This window comes from Oppia nitens, unplaced genomic scaffold (genome assembly GCF_028296485.1).
Source record: "Oppia nitens isolate AA-2021 unplaced genomic scaffold, nextdenovo-longstitch-racon4-pilon3 scaffold7_pilon_pilon_pilon, whole genome shotgun sequence".
In the NCBI taxonomy this organism is placed as follows: Eukaryota; Metazoa; Arthropoda; class Arachnida; order Sarcoptiformes; family Oppiidae; genus Oppia; species Oppia nitens.
This window is the reverse complement of record NW_026533251.1, coordinates 882442-907295: the sequence shown is the minus strand read 5'-3', so window position 1 is coordinate 907295 and position 24854 is coordinate 882442. Positions and strand designations below refer to the sequence as shown.

The 24854-nt window shown below is 23.6% G+C and overlaps 4 protein-coding genes across 4 annotated transcripts; 2 read left to right on the top strand and 2 right to left on the bottom strand.

Annotated features, from left to right (window-relative positions):
- The first annotated feature begins 5286 nt into the window (after nt 1–5286).
- On the top strand, nt 5287–7431 carry LOC128963192 (uncharacterized). The gene is made up of 5 exons (XM_054309689.1): nt 5287–5378; nt 5483–5724; nt 5784–6067; nt 6941–7068; nt 7174–7431. Exons 1-5 carry the CDS (start codon nt 5287–5289, stop codon nt 7358–7360), a joined length of 933 nt encoding a protein of 310 aa, XP_054165664.1. The 3' UTR covers nt 7361–7431.
- Nucleotides 7432–8442: 1011 nt separating this feature from the next.
- On the bottom strand, nt 8443–9647 carry LOC128963318 (uncharacterized). Its single transcript, XM_054309821.1, has 3 exons — nt 9500–9647; nt 8958–9263; nt 8443–8870 (listed from the first exon to the last, which is right to left on the bottom strand). The coding sequence occupies exons 1-3, from the start codon at nt 9630–9632 to the stop codon at nt 8443–8445; spliced, it is 867 nt and encodes a 288-aa protein (XP_054165796.1). The 5' UTR covers nt 9633–9647.
- An 8747-nt stretch (nt 9648–18394) lies between these two features.
- On the bottom strand, nt 18395–19350 carry LOC128963317 (uncharacterized). The gene is made up of 3 exons (XM_054309820.1): nt 19308–19350; nt 18669–19196; nt 18395–18603 (listed from the first exon to the last, which is right to left on the bottom strand). The coding sequence occupies exons 1-3, from the start codon at nt 19348–19350 to the stop codon at nt 18395–18397; spliced, it is 780 nt and encodes a 259-aa protein (XP_054165795.1).
- A 1458-nt stretch (nt 19351–20808) lies between these two features.
- LOC128963441 (cholinesterase-like) lies at nt 20809–22783 on the top strand. Its single transcript, XM_054309947.1, has 4 exons — nt 20809–21117; nt 21191–21541; nt 21624–22492; nt 22579–22783. The coding sequence occupies exons 1-4, from the start codon at nt 20908–20910 to the stop codon at nt 22748–22750; spliced, it is 1602 nt and encodes a 533-aa protein (XP_054165922.1). The 5' UTR covers nt 20809–20907; the 3' UTR covers nt 22751–22783.
- Nucleotides 22784–24854: the final 2071 nt, after the last annotated feature.

Below are 24854 nucleotides of genomic sequence, written 5' to 3'. Positions count from 1 at the left end.
ATGTAACTTTTGTTTGTTTGTTTTTTTWGTGGCTATATATCTGTACCATAATCTATAAAATATATAGAGTAGTATCGTCACTGACAAACAGGTGCGACATCATATCAGTTTWAAAAAACCTAAAAATATATATTCAATTAAATAAATACATGTTTTCAAGTAAATATGAAAAACAACAAAATGTACWTGAACATTCAAAATTGCTGTATATTTCATGATAATCAAGTTTTTATGAACTTGTCATCTATAAAATTAAATAGTTATATACTGTAAATATATGTACTTTATATATTAATATAAAATAATTATTAATTAAATTATAGAATAATTGAAAAAATTATAATTCATTACATATTGTTTTCAATAAATATTATTATATAAATGTCAAATAAAGATTTGAYTATTTTTATTTATAATATTTAGAWATATATTTATATAAATAGATTTTTATATTAGTATTATAGTTTATTAGAATTTATTGTATATATTATTATTATTAGTTGTATTATAAGTATTTATTGATAAAATAATTTTGTTTATATCATTAGTACACATTCTAATAAATAAAAAYATAAAGTTAAAATCTATAAATATATATATATATAAYAGTYATATATAAATAGTTTTTAATTAATAACTAATAACATTAAATTAATTTTTTTATTTGTCAGTAATTATAMATGAAAACATATACTTTGAATAATAAAATTATTATTAATAAATAAAGTATATTATAAATTATACATACTTTATAATATAGTGTATATAATAAATTATACTATTGTAAGAAAATAATGATAMAWATATAGTATAATAAAAATATATGTAAAAACTACAGTATCAATGCAGATAATGCATATAATTTAATATTAATACATAAATATCATATGTATATTACTCCCACATAGAAAAATATATATATGAATAGAAATTTCCACTAAAACTCTCATAAGATTATATTTTTTTGTTGTTGAAAAAAACTTGAACTTTGAAATAGATTTTTATTTAGAAAAAGTTTTWAAAAAATCATCATGATCATAACACTATAATATAACAATAATATCATATAATTTATTTTCATTTTCTGTTTAAATAAATAATTACCRAAAAAATTATTATTTATTAAATACATCAAACAAGTGGACGAAAAAATGAAAAAATGTTTTTGTTATAATTTGTAMTTTTATTAAAATTATGTACAAATAGTACGGTTTTTTGTAAAATTTGTCGACAAAATGTTGAATTATTACTATAAAATTTGATGATCAGATCTATAGGTTAAATCTATTGATTGAGTGATMAATTAATTATATTAATAAAAACTGTAACAATAAAAGCAAATAATTATCAATTAAAATKAAATTTTTATATTTAGAAAAATATAAAAAAAAATTAATACTTGTATTTAAGATRTTTTTAATTTATTAGCGACTATASTCCCACAATATTAACTAATAATAAATATTTTCACACAAATAAAACATTATTAGACTTTTATAAGTTTTTTAATTAAATTTTTGAAATGGCGTGGTTCATATTACGTCATATATATAAATTTTTTATATGCAAATAAGATATTATCTAAATGCGAACGTAAAGTACAAAAGTTTTGTATCAAATAAGTATAATATGTATTTATATAATTTTTTATATGCAAATAACTATTTGTTATAAATTTTGTATCAAATATTATTGTATTGTATTTATAATATTATTAATTGRAAAAACTTTAATTTAATTATATTATATTTTCAAAKCGTTATTTWAATTCAAATTAATAAAATATTAATTGAATTTTATTCTAAATTAATAAATAATAATATATGTCATAAATTATTTACTGTATTTTGTGYTATTAATTCAATTAAGTATTAAATATACWAAAATATGATTTTACATTARTATTTGTTTATTTTTTAAAAACTAAATAAAAAATGATGTTTCATTTTATGGTCTRTAATCAAATAAAGTATAAACACATAGTATTGTAAATATTTTTAATGTTGAACTACTCTTTTGTACTTTTACTAAAATTTGATAAATTTAATATACGAWATAATTTATTATTTATTAAACAAATAAAATTTTAATATAATATTTCCGGTTTTTAAAATTACAATTTTATAATATTTATTATTATTATTTATTTGTTTAAMATATTGTAGATAATTATCAGATAACAAAAATCATAATTAAATAGATTATATTTTTTAATGATATTATAATCTCATTATGTCAATCATTAATAAAACCAAAAAAAAAAAAGTTTTATTAATTGTATTGTTTTAATATAATACTAAAATCTAATTAATTTATATGTAAAAATTTAACTCATGACTACATTTTAGTTGACATTCATATATAAACATAAGTTTTTAGCTTTAAATATGAACATTTGATTTATAAATGTTTTATTTKTATGATTTTAATTTTTTTTAAAATAAATTTTTAGATATTTTATTATCAACAAAAATAAAACAAATGCCGATAACAGAAAAGTTKATAAAATATTGAAATCTATCATAAAAATCATTATTTTTATTTTATTCAATTAATTTTATTTTCATTGTTATCTCAAAGTTGTAATGCAATAAATAATATGTTTAATAATAATCTATTAAAACATCTATTAATCACTTTGAGTATCACATCATTAATATATAACAACTCGTCGGCAAATAAGACAACTGTCGACAAACAGAAGTTTTTGGGCAAAACTATTATTTAYACAATTGAAGACTTGGATACCTCGGCTGGRTATCACTATCAGCACAGTTATCCACAYCAACCACACTATCCACTAAACTATCCCCATTCATCAACATATCATCATCAATACCATAGTCCGACACCAGTATATCAATCGCATAACTATCATAAGCCATACGCTCATACATATAGCAAACATCACTATCCAGTTCACTATCACGAACATCATACACATAAACATGGCTACGGACAGGGAGGTTATGGTGGACACGGATATGGGGGTCACACTACCGGACAAAGTCATCACACRGACTATAGGTTGTATTAATAATTTTTGTGTATTTTATTTTTCAATTAACTAAGTTTTATTTWATAYCTGTTATAATTTGAATTATACAATTGAATATTAMATTTTTTAAGTGGATTATGTTTAATATTTATGTTAAATTATTTATTTATTATGTCAGACATAAWTTAGAAGATGTTTTTCAAAAAAAAATATTTTAATGTATAAATTTTATAATAAATTTTTATGTATTTTTTTTGTGTCTATATCCTTAAATTTTATTCAGTTTCTTAAAATATAATAGTTTATTAATAAATATATAATTTATATTTAGTGTCAATATAATTTACAAATTATATTTTATATAATSGAAAATAATTTTTATWTATAATTTGATTATTATGTAAAATATTTGTACATTATTCATTWATTATAAAAATAGATTTATTGAGTATCAATACAAATGTTAAATCTATTATACAATAATAATAATAATAATAATAATTTATTATTATTTTGTAATAACTAGTAAAGCGTGGGACTCTAGTGGTCACGGCAGTCACGGTCACCACAATAATTATGGTAAGTATTTTTAATCTAAATAATTATTAAATAATTAGTTTTTATTATTAGTAATTTGGGAATTGGATTTTTTTACCAATAATAGAAATTATATTATGGATGTATAGAGTAAATAAAAAAAATTATTTAATTGATTTTTATTTGTTAGGTAATAGYGGTTGGAGTAGTCAAGCGGCTGCACATCACGGCAATCATTGGGGAACCTCAGGTAGCGGTAGCCATGGGGGACATTATGGCGATTGGATAGATAAAGCACAGTGGAATAAAGATAAAGGTGCTCGCTTTAAAATTTAACTTTAATTATTAATTAATTTTTGTTAACAATATAATAGTAATGTAAAGTAATTGCTATAGTTTTGCAAACATAATATTGACATTATTTATAAATTTATATATATATATAATAAAATTATTAGGAGATGGATATGTTAAGAAATGGTCATGGGATAAAGAGAACGGGTAGGTTTATTTCATRGATAGTAATATATATATATATATATATATAATTAAAAATTAATAATTAATAATAACCTAAATATCTAAATTACATAAACACCATATCATCCCTGTTATCATCAATGGTATCAGTTTTAAAAAGCCCATAACAACTACGGTGCCAGTCATGGACACCATCAACATATAGATCACGGCAAAAACTATCATCACGACCACTACGGTACAAACGGTCATCAGGCTTATGGATCCCACGGCTCKCATAGCTGTATATATATATATATATATATATTWTTTATACATATATTTGATTATAATTTTATTTTTTAATCAATCAGCCGATGGCCATCACAGCCACGGACTCAGTCACGGTTCCCACGGAGCGCACGGTCACAGTCACGGTCACTACAGTCACCATAAGCCGCACTATTATTATCATCACTATTGACTTGTTTTATTTAGTATTTAAATTTTTTATTTATTTATAATAATCTATAAGCTATTTATTAGATAATAWTTTTTTTTATTTATATGTTTATAATATTCATTAGAGTTTAATAGATAGACATTGAATTATTAAGATATATCTTCTAATCAATTGCTGTTTTATTAATCAATTATTAATAATATGTTATATTTCATGTCTTTATAATAAATTATTTGACATAGAAATGTATAATAAAAATAAATAAATCATTAATAATTTTTCTATTAATTGGAAAATTAAGTATTGATAAATCAATACTAGAATTAATAGTGTATATAAAATTATTAATAAAATTACTGTCAGATAAATGGGAAATTAATTAAAACTTGAAATATTGTTACGATTCAATATACAATATAACATTATAGACGTATAAATTATTGACTATTTATTTTGTCTAATCATTGTMAACATTATTCTCATATATTATATTAAAGTAAATAACTAACATTTTTAAATGACCTTTAAATGGACAAAATGACATAGCTAATTTAGTATTTTATTATTTATTACAGAGCTATATAAATAGTGGTCATTAACTTGATGTTTTCAATTTTTTATAATTTTATTTTCATGAATATAATCATAGATTATTATTAAATTGATAAAATATTTTTTCCATCATATGTTAAACAATATTATTTGTTAGTAAAATATGTTTGCTAAAGAAAATGATAAAAATACAAATAAAAATTATTTAAATGTGAAAAATTGTTGTCACATTAGTCAGTATTTTCTCATTTCTATAATATTAAGTTTTATAGTTGTTATGATTGAATGTAAAACAACAATTGATTCAAAGTTTGATACAATAGTTAACCGGACGAGTAATACGACTACACGTCCGCAGTCGTATCAACGGTAATAAAGTAGTATTATTAGTMTATTATATCTATAAATCAATGATACARTACTCAACAAAATAGATATTTTAATTTTAAAACTTTTTTTATATTTATTAATAGTTTATTTCTGTTCAGTAATGGAGTGCTTAAGATAACACCTAAAATAGAGGTGCCTTTTGAACTGACCGGCAGTGTTGAGTCGGGTTTTACACTGGGACTGCCTATTACTGTACGTTTTCAGTCGCAGTTTCAATTGATGTCCGATTGGATCAAACAGGTGATCGCTAACCGACATAAAGGTGTGTCAACCAAAAACAAAATTAATATATCTTTAGGCGCATCATTAGCTCGTATATTATTAGGTATATGATTGACCATAATTTTGTTAACTATTAATCAATTTTATTTCATTTTTATTTAGCAAATATAAATCCAGTTACAAATGTCGAACCAGAAGTGGTGGACCAGTTATCCTCAACAGTTAAATCTGGTGGCCTTAATAGTACTATTCATACCCATAGCACTGGTACTGTTACCGGTCAGCGTACTGTTCCTATTGATCGTAACTCTACTATTGGTACCAATCGTAATCCTAAGCACATTATTGGTGCTACTGGTGCTAACCATTTGGACAATCATAAGGCTATTGTTGAAAATGAATTGGTCAAAAGTCACCGATCATTTGCCAGGGCTCAGCTATATCAGGTGAAATTAGATGYGTGTGCAGTATGTGTGGGTAAATATACAGTATATTTATTTATTTTAATGTAAACCATCACCGCTGATAATGTAGGCAGTTGTCCATTGAGACCATATAGTAAAAAAACCAGTGCTTGTGATTTTCATTTTGTTTTTTTTGTCAACATTTGATATATGATAACATTAATGTTAAAAAAGCATTTATATTAATATTTTGTTGTTTGAAAGGAATGGTATCAATAAAAATCATATTATAAATATGTTGCAAATATYCAGTAATGTTGTGTTTAGTACAACACTAGACTCTATAGTATACTACCCACTGGTCAGTCACTCTTATGTMTAGTAAATACTGTACTATAAATAAATTACATCAATATTATAGCGCAAAGAAAAATTATAGCGTAAAACAAATCAATTATTTAAAAATCATTATTCATTTAATTTAGTGATGTGTCACTAATAATAATAATAATAATATTTTTCATGTGGTAGTCATTAATTATGAGACGATGAAAACATTGAGTGTTTAGCACCGGTAGCATTTATATGGTATACCGTGTACTGTATTATATGATACTATAGCTAATTGTGTTAAAAATAAAAATAAAAACTTGACAAACACTCTACTGTACAGACATTAATGTATTTTATATTTAATATCAGAGAAAGTTTTTTTTAAATAATTGATGCATTTATTTTTCTAGATTTTTGTTGTCTCTGTTTGTATATTAGTATTATATAAAAAAATAATTAGTTAATTAATTAATTTATTGATTATTTTCTCTATGGTTTGACTATCGGTGCGGATATTTTTGGATATATTGTACCACAAAACAAACCCTTATTTTTTTGTGACGACAATTCAATAAAACAAAGAGTTTSACAATAAGTCACTCGCGATTTGGTAAAAGTTGTCTTCAAAGAGCTATCTGTGAAGTATCACAAACACCGCTAATGACACCAAATGGTGGACTAATTGGCCAATTGATTGACAGTTTACTTACGTAATGAACTCTAAAATAGCTTTTTATTATTATATGAAAATTAATATATTATTTGTTTTGTCRATTTTATTTTATTTTATTTATTGCTATTATTATTATTTAAAGACTCGACTCGTTATACGAAGAATTTATTGACGACTTCAGCGACTTTATAACGGCTCAAACTATAGGTCGCGAGTCATATGAAAAACAACTACCCTTTCAAACAACTAACGATAGTTTTATAGATGAATGTCTTATAACATACGGTWATTTGTGTCCATTTTCATTATTTAATATTATTCACATTTAACTATAAATATTTTGTATRTTATTTAATACTGTAGTATCAATATAATTGTTATGTATGTATTTTATAATGAACTATTAMTATAAATATATATATACCGCTAAATGTATTTGTACTTTATATTCAACAATTATTGCTTTAAAAGTGTAATAGTATTAAATTATAATAAAATATATTATAATTAGTTTAAATTATATGACAATTTTTGTATTAGTTATTATTTGTTTATTTACTATTCAATAATTCTATGTATAATTTTATTATGCAYTCTCACACGTGTTTAAATAATTATTAATATATTGCATTTGCAGATATTAGTGCATTATAATTATCATATATTTATAATTAGTATTTTATTTATATTTCAATTATATTAATTGAGATTTTTTGTTTTATATTTTTAGTTTTCTACGAAAATTATATGATTTTTATGTGCTSTATATTTTTGTTTTATAAAATAWATTTAATCAAAATTTATATATTTAATAAATTTAATTCRATAAATTTTTTTATAAAACAATTTAATTAAAATAAAATATTTATTACTAGTATTAATACATATATGTATATAAAAAATAATAACCAATTTATTTTGTATTTTAAAAATTAACTAAAAATTAAATTAAATTAATTAAATAAAAGCAACTGAAAAAATGTATGTAAAATAATCATTTTTAACATCAATTCACGTATTAAAAAAAACTAAAACATTTTTTTAATTTCMAGAATATTTATTTATTGTATTTTGACATTGAAATTATTGATACATAACTATTTTAGCCAATTAATTAAATTAAAATATTATGTAATTATAATATATTTTTTGAGAATTGATTTTAATATTCAATAAATAATAAATACTTTTTTGTGCAATTCATAGTAATAATTAAGAAAATATGTATTAATATTTTAWATATGATAATAAAATACATTTTCATRCTAACTGATAATACAACTTTCAAATATTTAATTTCTTAATTTTAATTATCAATTTTCAAAAATTAAATATTCAATTATTGGACATTAAAATACTATAAAAATAAAGATATATTATTATTATTATTGTAGTGTAACGTAATGTATGTCTAAAATGGATAAAAACTTGTGGGACCAATAAAATAGATATTTTTATAGTTAGCCGAYAGATCCTCTTTAGTRAACATAATAGGCATACGACGCTTGACTGTAAGTCCCAATTTGTAGGCTAAATCGTTTGCACCTTCATTCACATCCCATGTCTCCAAATAGATAGTATCGTATGCTATGAACTTAACGATGCCATTATACAGTAGGCCTTCCGCTATCTCATCACTGTTAGCGTACAACGGCTGTGGACTTATAGAGTTATCATTAGTAGTCTTAAAAATAGCATAACCGGCCACAACACCGTTCTCAATATACCGTGCCATCAATGATATAGTGCCCGGTTCTGTGATGGCATACTCAAGGAACTGAGCTCTATTGATGCCCGTCACCTGTTCATCATACTCTATGACATCCACCAAATTATTAACTAGGTTAGGGTTGGTTTAGACAATAATAATAATAATTAAAAATCATAATTATTCATTAATTATCTATAGTATAGGTGCTATTATACCAGTGATATAGTCGACATCGCAATAGTCTATGTATTTGTTGAGTCCAAATGTTTGCGGTATACCCGAGTAGGCTAACATACGCCTGTTAGGAATCACGTGAAATCCCGATTTTTCCCGGAAAGTAGCCACAGTTTTGGGCTCTGGGAACAGGGCTACGTTACGTTTATTGGAACARTGTTCAATACACCGTTTCCACAATGCAGCACCGATACCCTGGCGCTGGTATTTTGGTACGACAGCGTATTCGCCCACAAATGCTAACTCACGAGTAATGATAAAACCAGAACAAAGACCCAATATCTTGCCTTTTATAGTGTCAATCAAATTTAATTAACAATAATTTTAATATAAATATGTTTAATAAATAATATTAGTAATGTTTTATTAAAAATTGATAGTTTTTTATATTTTGTTTTTATTTAATATTTTTATTCTATTAAATTTTATAWTAATATAATATTTTTTTTAATTAAAAATAAGTAAAATGTTATTTTATATAGTATTCAATAATAAATTAATTGTTTATTAATWATATAWTTACCAGTTTCTGTATCTTCAGCAACATATAGACATTGTGAATCAATTTTGAGCATGGTTATATTAGTATGAYTGCCAACCGTAATGCCTAATGAGGACAGTATGTCGAGCACCTGGTCATTATCATAGAGTGCCATTTGTCGCACTGTATAATCTGGTCTTTTTATTAACGACATATTAACGACAAGTTATATGAATTATTAATTATTTATTTTTAATAATTTTTAACTTTTTAAGTGATTTAATATTTTTTGATAATTTCTAATTTTTTATTTAATGTGTTTATTATGTTATATTCTAATTATAATAATAAAAATACTACAAAATGATTAACTTGTGGTCAGTTTTGTGTTATATTATATTATTATAGAGTATTCAAATATATTGGACGCGTTTGCGCTTTAGTTTGTTATCCTTGAAATTTGATTGCAATTATTTATTAATTATTATTCTGTAAGTATTTTATAGCACAATAATTACTAGTGTATACTATTGAAAATTATGGCTACTTTTWCAGTAATACAAATGCATTATTATTATTTAAATACTATTTTTTATTATTTTTTCACGTTTTAATTGTATGCATGTGTGTCTGTATATAAATATATCACACACTCAATATATATCTCATTTTTTTCATTAAAATTTTTGTTGAATATATTGATAATTTTAATGATGTTATGCTAATTTTTGTATACTATATATGAATTTGCTRAAATAWAAATAATTTTTATATTTATAGATTAATATTGATTGCATAAGACAAACCAATATTTCAAAATCAATTAAAATTATTGCATAAATTTAATAAATAATTTTTTATTTAGATAAAAAAATTAATATTATTCATGTTCAGAGTATATAGTATTTAGAGTTATTTATATTAAATATAAATTGTTAATAAACTTTGTATAATTTGGTTGACTAAAAAATTACAATAACAATAAGAATATTATATGTATATTGTGATGGTTAAAACATCACTTAAGCACTTCCAAAGACAAATTAAAATATAAAGTTAACTTTAGATATTATAACTAATTTATACTGTATATATTTATGCTATTATGTATATTCTCTATTATAACTTAAAATACTGTTTAAATCAAATTAAGTAATTTGATTATAATTAACTATATTTAATATTATCATCAATTCTATATTAATATCCTATTTATTATTATTATGTTTAAATGTTTAATTAAGATTATAAATTATTATTGATGTTATAAATAACTTAAATTAATTATTAATTATCTAATATACTGTAATTTACAATACATGTAAATCATTAACTATCTCATTATAATTATCAATAAAATCAGAGTTTTAGAAAAGTATAAAAATGTAATCATTGACTACTAGTAAGTGTGAGCCTTAGGTGTAGCGGAGTTTGGCTATTATTCCGGTTTCCCGGATAAGTCATCTCGAGCTCCGATACAAGGCTCCCGAATACTACATATATATATATAGCGCAGTTACCAGTGACCAGAGCCCCGAATGGGCTATTCATATATACTGTGGCGTAATAGATAAACCATCCATATATACCGTAACGCTTAAATAGTCTTCATATAGCAACCCGTACAGTAATTACGTCACAGTTCCCTATCAAACATAACCCGCATTGCATATTGCTTCGTAAAGTTATCTTTACGGGCTATTTGACGGTAAACTATAAACCCGAACCGTCACATTTGGCGCAGTCGGTAGGATTGCAAATCCTTACCTATTATTACCAACAATTTAAACAATACCTGTCCTGCCTATGCATATACAATTATAACTGCGCTTCACTTATCATTTATATATCATTACAGTACATTAAAAAAAACAATTATACTGTACAAATCAGTCACCCAATATTTATCACTTAATATACGGCCTAATTCAAAGTTTACTTTTTCACGATAGTGCCGTACATAGCAATTACATATCAATAGCAATTCAAACCATATATTTACTGTAAACTTAAATAGTAATTACACGCTAATGTAATTACCCGTAGCCTATCTATATAAACTTAATTTGCAAATAATATAACTTAAATGCTACGCAATTATCACCGATAATCCTACACTTATTTAAAACTTATTAAACAGTATAATTACACTATAACTACAGTACACTTAATGTACTTATTCAATACTCGGCGCACATATTACCGAAACAATATCCGCTGTAAATAAATCACTTATTAGGGCCTCTCAAATAAAAACAAGTCTGATCTACGTAGCCTTAAGTGGTGGACGATCAGTATACCTATTGCGCGAATCACAGCCGTGCCAATCGTAAGCCGCGTAAACCTTAGTTGCGCTGATAGTAAGCCACGCGATACCGTAAGCCGCAATAAACCTAAACACATATAGCCCTCACTAAACACAGCGTAAACATTTAGCACACAAAGCACCTATAATACTAATATACATACTGTAGTTACTAAACATTAATTTCAATTTAATTCACATACACTAGTACTAGTAGCCGATATATGGTTACTCTTTCATAAACATACAAACCTACTTTATTGTAAAGTATAGACAACAGTTAACGTTAGTTTACTTTAAACTTAATCATACGTAAATAACTCGTATAGTCTATCAAACAATAAATAAATTTAATACTGTTAACAATTTCAAATACAATTTATTATTTCAATAAAAACTAAACTATATTAAACAGTTTAATACACAATTATAAAGTCTACTCTATAACAACATTCAATTAAAAATAATTTCCATTTACTATTTAAAAAAAACAATTCAATATACATACCTATAATATAACAGTATAAACAATATTATAATACAGTTTACAATACAATTATAAAGTTTACTTTTAAAAATCATTTAAATCAATTTAATTCAATCTACTATAGTAACAGACATATACCATACATACTAGCTATTCATACCAATAATAATTAAACTTATTATAAATACAAACAATATAATTATCATTTAAAAACTAATAAATATTAAACTATTATAAACACATATAAATTCATACATATTAAAAACAATTATTTATTAAAAATATTTAAAACATTATTATTAAACAATTAAGATACACATATAAACACTTAATTGTTCGAAACATTTATTATTGAAATTTATTCAATACATTTATATTTCACATATAAAATTTTATTATTAAAAAAAATATATATATTTAATACAAACTATTATCAAACAATTAAGTTACACTTATTTATCAATACTTAATTGTACGCATCATTTATTATTCTTAGTTATTAAACTCTAATTTATTATATCTATTTATAAATACTATACTACAGTCTATATCTAAAGTCACTTTAGATTTAATACAATTCAAAATAATTTATAAAACATTAGTGACATAATATTCAATTTAAATACAAAATTTAATTATAAACATATACTTATAACAATTTAATATTATAACTATTTATAATACATTTATTATAAAACATTTAAAAACTTAGTAACCAATTGTTAAGGTTACTTATTTAAATTATAAACATTTAATACTTTATATTTAAAACAATTTATTAATATAACAATTTATTATAACATTTGATTCCGTAACCAATGTTAAGGTTACTATATATAATATTTATATTATTTCATTTTAAAATAACATTTATTATAAATACAATTTAAAAAACTATTTAAATATGTCATTAACAAAATATTCGGGTTACATTACCAATATTAAAATCAAAACATGGCTCAAACTATATGAGCTATCCATACAACAAATGTCAGGTACCGAGCACATCAATCAACTAATATGTCACTTGAAATCTAAAGCTCTACAATTGTACGCCGACGAGGCTATGGACAAATACACACAATGGGACATCGATAAGTCTAAAATGCAATCACAATTCGGTACAGCCGATGTCCATCAAACAAAACAATCAAAGTCTGTACAATGCAAAGACAAGTATACAGACCAATCGTATACCAATACAAATCAAAGTTTACTTTCCTCTGTTGCCAACACTCATATCTACAATTCACGGCAACACTACAACAACACGGCATCAATGCACCTCGAAAACCTAAGAGATATGTTATCATTATATATTTGGTGCAAAGAACTAATACATACATCTAATAAATATAATCACGCGGTAAAACAACAAATAAATAACAATCGCGGCAAACAAACACCATTAAAAGCTAACACACACAAAGAGTCATTTAACATACATAAAGCCGACAAAACAAATATCACTCAAACCGTCCCTCACACACATGACACCGAGCAAAGTCGTGACACTTCTCACAAAGCACTTAAGTTTTCGGTCGTTGCAACACTTAGCGCCGGATGCTTTTCACAGATTAGCCACGGACAGATGTCGTGCTCCTCCGGTCGTCTCTCACTCACAAAGACTAAAATAAAAGTCTCCGACGGTAACAATAACAAGCCTCTGCTACCATTGTCTGTAAAGCTGGACATCAGATTAAGCGGTCGTCAATTCTCAGACACCGATATGCTTAAGTCCCCTGATCGTTCCACATGCACTCAAAGCCTAGTCATGCTTAATTATTACAAATCATACATCATCGGCAACTCAACACCCACTCAACTATATTTTAACCTAGACTTCGGTAAACGCTGTGATCGAATCTTCGACACAAATACGCGTGCAATACTCGAAAGCTCTACGGTTGATAATATTTCAATCATTGACTCTAAAACACAACAACAGACGCCACTACAAATACTAACTAACCGCTTATATAATACCAATGCCGTTAAAAAAATTAATAATTATTATCACATGTCATTACTGGACAATACATCAATTCATCGCAAATATGGCGATAAATATTATACCACACACATGTCCACATACAGTCAACACATAGACATGATTAACTATTTTGTCTTTATCATAATATCGCTACACTATCGACATATTCGATTTAAAGACCTTATTATTAAAGTTAACTTTAAACATCAATATAAAGAATTAACATCGCGCTCATCGTTACATAGAATTTTCTCCTATGTCGAAAATTCTTTTTCAACCGTAGAAGAATGTGATGGTTAAAACATCACTTAAGCACTTCCAAAGACAAATTAAAATATAAAGTTAACTTTAGATATTATAACTAATTTATACTGTATATATTTATGCTATTATGTATATTCTCTATTATAACTTAAAATACTGTTTAAATCAAATTAAGTAATTTGATTATAATTAACTATATTTAATATTATCATCAATTCTATATTAATATCCTATTTATTATTATTATGTTTAAATGTTTAATTAAGATTATAAATTATTATTGATGTTATAAATAACTTAAATTAATTATTAATTATCTAATATACTGTAATTTACAATACATGTAAATCATTAACTATCTCATTATAATTATCAATAAAATCAGAGTTTTAGAAAAGTATAAAAATGTAATCATTGACTACTAGTAAGTGTGAGCCTTAGGTGTAGCGGAGTTTGGCTATTATTCCGGTTTCCCGGATAAGTCATCTCGAGCTCCGATACAAGGCTCCCGAATACTACATATATATATATAGCGCAGTTACCAGTGACCAGAGCCCCGAATGGGCTATTCATATATACTGTGGCGTAATAGATAAACCATCCATATATACCGTAACGCTTAAATAGTCTTCATATAGCAACCCGTACAGTAATTACGTCACAGTTCCCTATCAAACATAACCCGCATTGCATATTGCTTCGTAAAGTTATCTTTACGGGCTATTTGACGGTAAACTATAAACCCGAACCGTCACAATATTATAATTATATCTATTTTTATGCAGTTTATTATAAAAAATAAGGTTTATTATTAATGTTACAATTATTTTTTTTTTATAAATATTGGTATATGTAATATAAAAAATGTTTTTATTATTATCATCATAGATTTGTCGTAATAATACACATAATAAACACATTGAATACATAATACATTTAATAAATACTGTACATGATTTTATGGATGCAATTGAAGTATTAAAATGTGTTTTGTTTTATTGTTGTGTCGATCATTCATTAACCTCAATATATAGTATATTTTATATACTGTATTTCAAAAAGCCTTTTAGACTAATTATGTTAAATAAATAACAAAAAGAAAATAATATACATATTCAAGTATAAGGTATACTTCATAATATATATCATATTATATGCTATTGAGGTAATTATTATTTATTTGCAAAAATATTTTTTTTGCATCTAATAGTAAATTGATTTTTTAATTGTATTGATATATTAGTATCAATTTAACTATACTTGMTATTAATATACTATGAATTTTGCTACACTTTCAACTATATAAATATAAAATTATATACATAATGTCAAAAACAAAAATGTTTAAATTATTATTATAATTATCATAATTATATGGTTTTATCCTTTTTAGWACTCATGTATGGCATTGAATAGTATGAGATGTTTAGGACAACAATTATACTATGGGTTTGTCTACTATTTTTTTACTGATATTATAAATATATTAGTAATTGTCATTAAATRTAACATTAAATATAATAGACATTAATAAATATTATACATTTTACTACTATTTTAATAAAATTGTAAATATCATATAAAGTGTACCCAACACACCCACACAAATAAAATAAAAATCGTATAAATATAATAAAAATTGATTTGTACTTTTTTATATAATATATAACAATGTTATAATTTAGTACTTATAATGTTATAAATTGGATAATAATTATATTTGATTAATACAGTATACATGTTTATGAAGTGAATAATTATCTTTTTAAATATTTTTAATATTAATAATATAATTTTTTTAAATAAAAAACCACTAAATATTATAAATTTAATGTTTGTATGTTTCTTGATGAGACTGTCCTAACTAACTCATACCTAATTTTAGCAACAATGTCAACACCATGTGATGAATATCAAGGTTATTAATAATACTAAACTAATGTTTTCAATATTGTTTTTTGCTTTTAAAATTAAAAAGAAAAAATCAGTTACAGTATATACATATTAAATAAGTTTTATTTGATTAACATTATACAGAATCTGTATTACAGATATCAAAACATTTATCTTATTTAAAGTAAAGTAATAAATAATTTATAATGGTCATATTATTCAAATCTTTAATTAAAAATGTATATATGATATTTAATATAAATTATTATACAGTAAATCCTTCAATGTTATGTTATTTTACGTAATCTGAAAATAGAAAAATTACATACAAAGTATTTAAATATATAATAATAATTTTAAAAATATATATATATAAAAATTATGAGAAAATTAATGTTAAACAATAAAATTAATTAACTAAGATTTAGAACATTAACAATTTATTTGTTAAAAATATAATTTATAAAAAAAATAAATATTTACCTATGATATGATGATAAATTTGTAAATTATAGTTRCATTTTTGTCGAATGAAATAAAATAAAATTAGTTATCCATTGTTGTCATACAATATAAAATGGTAGCATGGACAGTTGTGTTTCGCTGGTCAAAAATATGGCCGGTTGGACAAAAATTATATCAATTATATTACACACTATAAATAGTGAGTCCAAAATAGATGAGTCGTCGTCATCCATATTCATCTTAATTTTTTTGAAATATTTTTTGACTARTTTTTTGTTAAAAAAAAATAGAAAAATTAATTTTATTAATAATAAAATTATTAAGTTTTTTTCTGTAAACAAATACACAGTACTTCCTAATTGTTTGATGAATACCACAAATGAGTAGTGATATTATTGATGAAAAATAAAAACTAATGTTTTTTCAACAAAAACTTTTTTCGCCGTTTGGTTGCCAACACTATGTGTTTTGGCTTTTTTTGACACACAAACAAAAACACTACAAAAAATTGTAACCTAATTCCCGGTTAAATCACTTTAGTTATACATGTTTTCTATTTATACTAAAAGTTTAAATATACTGTTTATTATATATTAACTTTCAATCGATTTTCGCTTATTTGCAACAAAAATATGTTTAACTCTTTCAATAATAATAATAATAATGCAGTTTAATAAAACAAGTATTTTTCTAAGATATGATTATACAATTTTGTTCATTGCCTAACATATTACATAAAAATAGTTTTTTGAAAATGTATAATATATTTTGAAAGATATAAACAGCATGTATTATATATAAGCAAACATTACAAATTTAAAAAACTAGTTTTTTACTTAATAMKAGAGTTTCCATTATTTCCGCTATAGTCTATAGATATACAGTRTATAGTAATAGAGTATATCATCTGAATTATAAGTATGTGTGTTGTGTGTAGTATTTGAAAACTTGTAGTTCATTCAAGAGGACCGGCTATTGAAGTAAAACCAGTCAACTGTTCCGGCACTGGATTTTTGTTTTATTATTATTTTTTATTTTCAATACATACATATATAGTGATTCACTATTTAGTGAAGTCATAAATGTGGAAAACCATTGCAGGTTTTTGCCAACTCTTTGTGTGTGTACTGTCTGTATGCATGAACTGTCTCCTCAATGTCTCTCAAAATGACAATAAAAAAAGTAATATTTTTATGTTTTATCGTTTTAGTTGTCGTCTATACAATAAAATCATTAACTCAATCTACTAATTACATGTCTAAAAATATAGAAAAGCCCAGTTAAAAAATTTATCAAAAAAATAATGATTATATAGTAGTATTTACAGTATAATTATAATAATAAATATTAATAAAATTTGTATTTTTTTAATACTGATATATCTTATTATTTAAAAAATTGAAACTGTAATTATTAAAATAAAATTATTTTCAAGAAAATGTTTTATTAATGTCATTATATATGATATTTAATAATAATACAGTTTTTGTTTAATGAAATAATTTAAAATATACACCAAAAATGATTATTTTAATTAATTGGCTGAATAGTAGCGCAATCGAGAATCCTATTATTAGGACCGGTCTGTAAGCCGATACCTGWGGTGCCATTGATCATAGGCTGCATAGCGTCCATCCAAACTACCAATGATTTACCAGAAAGTTTTAGAGGTCCGGCAGTCAATAGTTCCAGTGGACCCATCAATAAAGATCCAGTTCCATTGCTAACCAATATATTTCCTATATATGTATATAAAAAAATTTGATATTAGGTTAATATAAAAAAATGATTTAATAATRCCTACCCATAACTCCTGGTGGGGATAACAGTCCCAATGGACCCGACATTATATTGCGTCGAGGATTATATACGTTTCCCACATTAGCACATGTATTGTTGGCGCCGTTAGTTTCACGAATAGACGGTTCTTCGGTGGTAAACATCGGAAAAATACTTTGCAATGGATTTAATGGTTGACTAAAAATCTCGCGAATATTTGGTAAACGTATGTTTGAAAAGTTGAATAACATTTGACGCCATTCCCATTGATCGGAGTGTCCGTCAGGCAATAATATGTGTTCGCCCGGCGCCGCCTTATTATCTTCAATTGTTATATGYCKCCAATTGTTAATACTGATGCCAAGCATACAKGAATTGATAAGTGARGCCTGTTTTGGATTATTTGTGGCCGATGTTCCGTTCAAACAGCTAATATTCCTCAGCTGACCCATAAGATATGAGCCCAAACCGGTATTGTAGTGCAATGTTATGGCTCCCTGTATACCACTGGCCGTATTATTGAACAGTGCAATTCCATTGCGGGCACTGTTACCTAAATGAATCAATAAATGAAACGATATTTAAAATTATTGTCAAATACTCGCTAAATGGACAATAAAAATAAATATTTTTTAAAAATCTAATTACAAAATAATAGTCATACCCTTAGATATTAAAAATGTTAAAAATAATATAATRASTTTCATTGTGTTGTAAATTAAGTTGTAGTTTTTAATAGAAAAAATTGTAAACAACAAAAATATAAAAATAAAATGATACTAATTTTGTTTAAATACTAAACTATATATCAATAATTGACATAATTTTGATTACATTTTGTGTATATATTTAATATCAAGTGAAAATTCAAAATCACATTTTTGAATAATAATAATAATAAAATATATACACTATAATAAATTTATAATTATATTTATAACATTAATTATAATGCGGGTACTAATTGATTATTTTATGTGTTTATAAAACATATTTATTGTATTTTATTTAAAAAAATTAATTCTTAACCATTTGGTTTGTCTGATAAAAAACAATGAAATGGCAAATATTTAATTTATATATAATTTTATTACTTTATTAAGTTATATAAATTAATTATTAAATAATTATGTCAGTWATACTCATAATATTTACTATTTTTATGAATATAAAGTATTATTTTTGTAACATTATGTTTGCTCTCAATTTTTTTTTATATATATAAGTCAATGTCTAAAAATTGAAAATAAAATAATTAATAACTTTTATATAATATACAGTATGTTGTTATCATATGTGTTATATTTTATTTATAAAAATTAATTTCACAGTAATTGATAAGTAATTTTTCACAGTTAATAAATATGAAATAATATCATAAATAGTTTAATATTATTTATATGTCTAATCAATATAAAAAATATATTGACAAGTTGTCACATCTAAGTCTATTGTATTATTGAATAAAAGTATCATGTTGGATTTAGATATAATATATGTTGTAAAAATATATACTACATACATAATTATATTATTTTAATTAATTTGACACAATGCATTTTTCAAATATTTAATATTTTATTTAATATATTATTAAAAATAGACAATTAATACATAYTGTATACATATTTATAATACATTTTTAATTATATAACATAATTTCTTTTTAATTTAAATATATCTTTATTAATAATATATTATCATGGTTAAGTTAATTTATTYGCACATTTTAAAATATACTGTATTTAACTTATTACTAAAATATCATAATTGTGTTTCAAAATATATTATATAGATATTTATTTAAAAAAAACATAACCRGTAATCTTATATATAAAATGTAATATATTGTTATTTTTATTAACTTATTGATACTATAGTATAAATATAAAATAATCTATAATATTAACAAATTTTTATAATATACTGCTTTACCATATATTGTAGTAYAATATCAACTATTGACTATAAAATAAAAAAATAGAATTAATATAAAACACAAAAATTATGACATAAACTGACATTTAAGAAATAAAATGACATTTTGTTAATCTTTGTTCACAAATTGTTAAATTGATTAAATAACTTAAAGTATTAGTTATAATATATTTGATAAATGTTTTGTTATAAAAAGAGATGTAATACAATTTGTTTTTTATATACTAAAATTTAATTTTCAACTAAAATTGACATTTTTATTAAGTATATTTTACAAATAGATTTTTGTACATTTTTTTATTTATTTATAAATWAATTTTTWWAAAATGTTAGAAAAATTATTTTTATTACTTGCCTTAATTGTGCAATTGGTTTGCAGTGATGTAACGGTAAATACTACGTCGGGTATAATTAAGGGAATTACSGTTAAAGCACTGAACACAAGTATCAATCAATTTTTGAGTATACCATATGCTGAGCCACCTATAGGTGCGCTAAGATTTGCCAAAACTGTTCCCATAAAAGCACCCAAAAAGGTTTTTTCAATATATTTGTTATTTATTGAACGTAAATATTATATATATAGATATTCTGTTAATTATTAAATAGGGTATAATTGATGGCACAAAACTGGGGCCCTCCTGCTATCAATACGATGATATATTTAAACCATTAATTAATGAAGTCAGTGAGGACTGTTTGATTTTAAATGTATGGTCACCGGCAGCTACTGGAAACGTATCGTCAGCACTAAAACCTGTTATGTTTTGGATATATGGCGGGGCTCTCAAGAGTGGGTCAATATCGTTGCCATCGTATAACGGTTCAGTATTAGCCTCATATGATGTGGTGCTGGTAGCTGTTAATTATCGGGTCGGACCGTTTGGTTTTCTATACGGTGATGAAGTCAATGCACCGGGAGATGTAGGCTTTCACGATCAGCTAACAGCTCTTAAATGGGTATGTATTTTGATGTTAATCACCGTAAACCTTTTAYTTATTTATAATATAACAATAAATTTYATAATTATCYAAATTATAGGTAAGGGAGAACATCCATGTRTTTGGTGGCGATGCCAATCAAATCACAATATTTGGTGAAAGTGCTGGCAGTTGGTCTACAACAGCTCAYGTGTTTTCACCACTATCTCGTGGTTTATTTAAAAGAGCTATAATGGAAAGTGGAGCCATACTGGAGGGCGCAAAGGCTGAGCTCCTGACCAAAACTACCGCTTTGGCCGAAGCAAAACAAATGGCCAAAACGCTCAACTGTTCCGTCGATAGCAATAGCAAATGGTTAGACTGTTTGCGCAAAGTTGACGCYAAAGAGCTAAACAACTACAAAGGTTTAGACATTTATCCGGTACTCGAAACAGAGTTCCTTCCCAGGAGTGCACAACAAGCSTTCAAAACAGGRAACTATAGCCAAGATATTGACCTAATGGCTGGTGTCATGAAAAACGAAGGCTCGATATTATCTCATATTTACTTTAATAAAAGCGATGCCATTAAGTCTATTGAAGACATGAAAGATCTTCTCGAAAATATGCCGATTCACGGGTTTGACAGAMAAAAAGTTATWGAATTTTATACGRCAGGCATCGACACCAAAAATGCCACTTCAATCAAACACGCGTTTTGGGAGTTTTTCGGTGATGCCGTCATCACATGCAACACGTATTTGTTTGCCAAACAATTTGCAAAAGTGTCGCCCAAACAGGGCGTATACTTTTTCGAGTGGACCTATCCGTCCAAAATTGTCGGTCCACTTATGGGCTGCACTAAAGAGATGGGAGTTTGTCACGCGGCCGAAATTGAACACGTGTTTGGATTGCCGGTCCTTATGGGTAGCAGTGATGCACAGTTTAGTAAAGATGTAATGAAATTATGGACTAATTTTGCAAAATTTGGGTAATTTTGTTTAAACACATGTTTTATAATAATTATAARAAGTTTTTATTATGTGTTTAAAATAAATTAATTTATTATATTAATAGTAATCCAGTTAAAGGATCATCAATTCAATGGCCTCGACTTATCGATAGCACCGGTACTGTAAGCAAAATAAAAGAAATAAACCCAATGGTCCCTGATCATATTATTGAAAACCTATTTGCAAAAACATGCGATGGATTTTGGTTAGATTACTTTCTACCTGCTGATAACTAAAATGTAAAWTATTAAAAAAATCACATTTATTAAATTACTTAATATATAAGCAAATTACAAAATTATTGTTTAGATTTATGATTTTTTTCAAATTGCAAACTTTTGATATTATAATTAATAAAATTAGAAGATTTTCAAAACCATTTAATTCATGAAAACATCTTATGGTTTCATGAATTAATATTATATGATATAATTTACAATAAATTATATTAATAATATTTTGGYTTATATTTTATTATATAATTGTTAAATATAAATTATATTTTAAAAATTAATAAATATTATTATTAATATCTTTGTTTGTTCTATAATTAATTAATTTTATAATTATTCTACTAATCGTTTTGACAACATTTATATATAAAATATTTCTATAATTTTTTAATAACTATATYTTTAAAATCATTAGTAATAATTACAATTATTAAAGTAGTTAATTGTGTACTAATATTGTTATAGCAATTGTTACAAAAAAWATTGCACACAGATCAGTCATAAAATAACATTAATGTATTAATATTTAATTTTTCTATCAAAAAAACATATTTTTGTATAATTAAAAAATWSTTWTATTTTTATAAATAATTATTTTACTTTTGCTGTTTTATTTTATATATGTCAGATATATAGACATTTAAGTTAACATTATTTTTATGATTATTATGAATTCAATATTTTAAATAAATGATATTTACATTTCTATGAATTTAAGATATATTAAGTTAACAATTGATATATTTAGCTATAATTTTAGAAATAGTTTAAATAGTTGTACTATTTGAACAAAATAATACTTTTATACTATTTCTAATTGTATATCATTAAAAACATACATAAATATACTGTACATTATATTATTCTATTTTTGTTTAACAATTTAATTAAATTTTACTACTGTTACATACATATATTAATACAATTTATAATCAAACAATAAACTAAAATTTAGGTCAAACTGTATTGTTAACCAATTGACTACTATTTTTGTATATAAATGAGAGGACAACTAGTATAAATGAGAGGACGGTATTTGCTCGTTTAACTCCATTTGTGTATCACATATACTGTACACACATTATACTGTTTTTAAAAGTTTTTACTAAATAAAATAAATGTAATTCAAATAAGTTTTAATTATTAAGTGATAATATATATATTAATCTGACATATATTGTGCCAAAATTTTGTTTTTAAATGTTTAAAAAAATATATTTTAGTGTGTTTGCAATAGTTTTATTATACTGTAAAAAATGACAAATTGACAAATGCAATTTAATTTATCAAAATACTTACACTTTAATGCAATTAAAAATTAAATAAATAATAAATAAAAACAAAAAATAATATTATTTRAAAACCCATAAAAATAAATAAATTTCTATTCAAYAATTTTATTTAAGAAATATATTAATGCTAATCTTTTAATATTAACTATAAACCTAATTAAAATTATTTGCTATTTGATTAATAATTTATTTATCTTATAAACTATGTACTATCACACACTATATGAACTACGATGTTTAATATWAAAAATTCCCGGGAATTTCTTAAGGAAAATAATTAATTTTGAACCCTTTCATCACGTATACAACTTTAAAGTCATTCACTGTAATCGTATAAATGATTTTTATTGTTAGTWTATTTTTTGTGTACTTAAATTAATTGAGATAAACTCGATGTACTAAAAAATAATTTATATAAATTTATATATATTTTTAAAACCAAYAAAMTATAATATATGAACTATAATTATATTTTAAATGATTATATTGAAATTCATAACTTTAAAATAMTATGCAGAGACATTAGTAAAATTTAATGACATTAATTATATTAATGATAATTGATMATTAATTATTAACTATTATGTATCTAGGTAATAAATCAGTTCAATTCAATAAAACACGTAATGCTATGTTTAGAGATATATTTAAAATAAATGTTTTTGATAAATCCACAAAATTCAATGATAATACTTGAAGTTTGACAAAAAAWATATACAAACATAATAATWATTATTATTTCTAATCTGGTACTCGAAAATAGTAACATTTATTTAACTTTTAGTTTTTTTCGAGTAGTTTTTATTATCTCTATA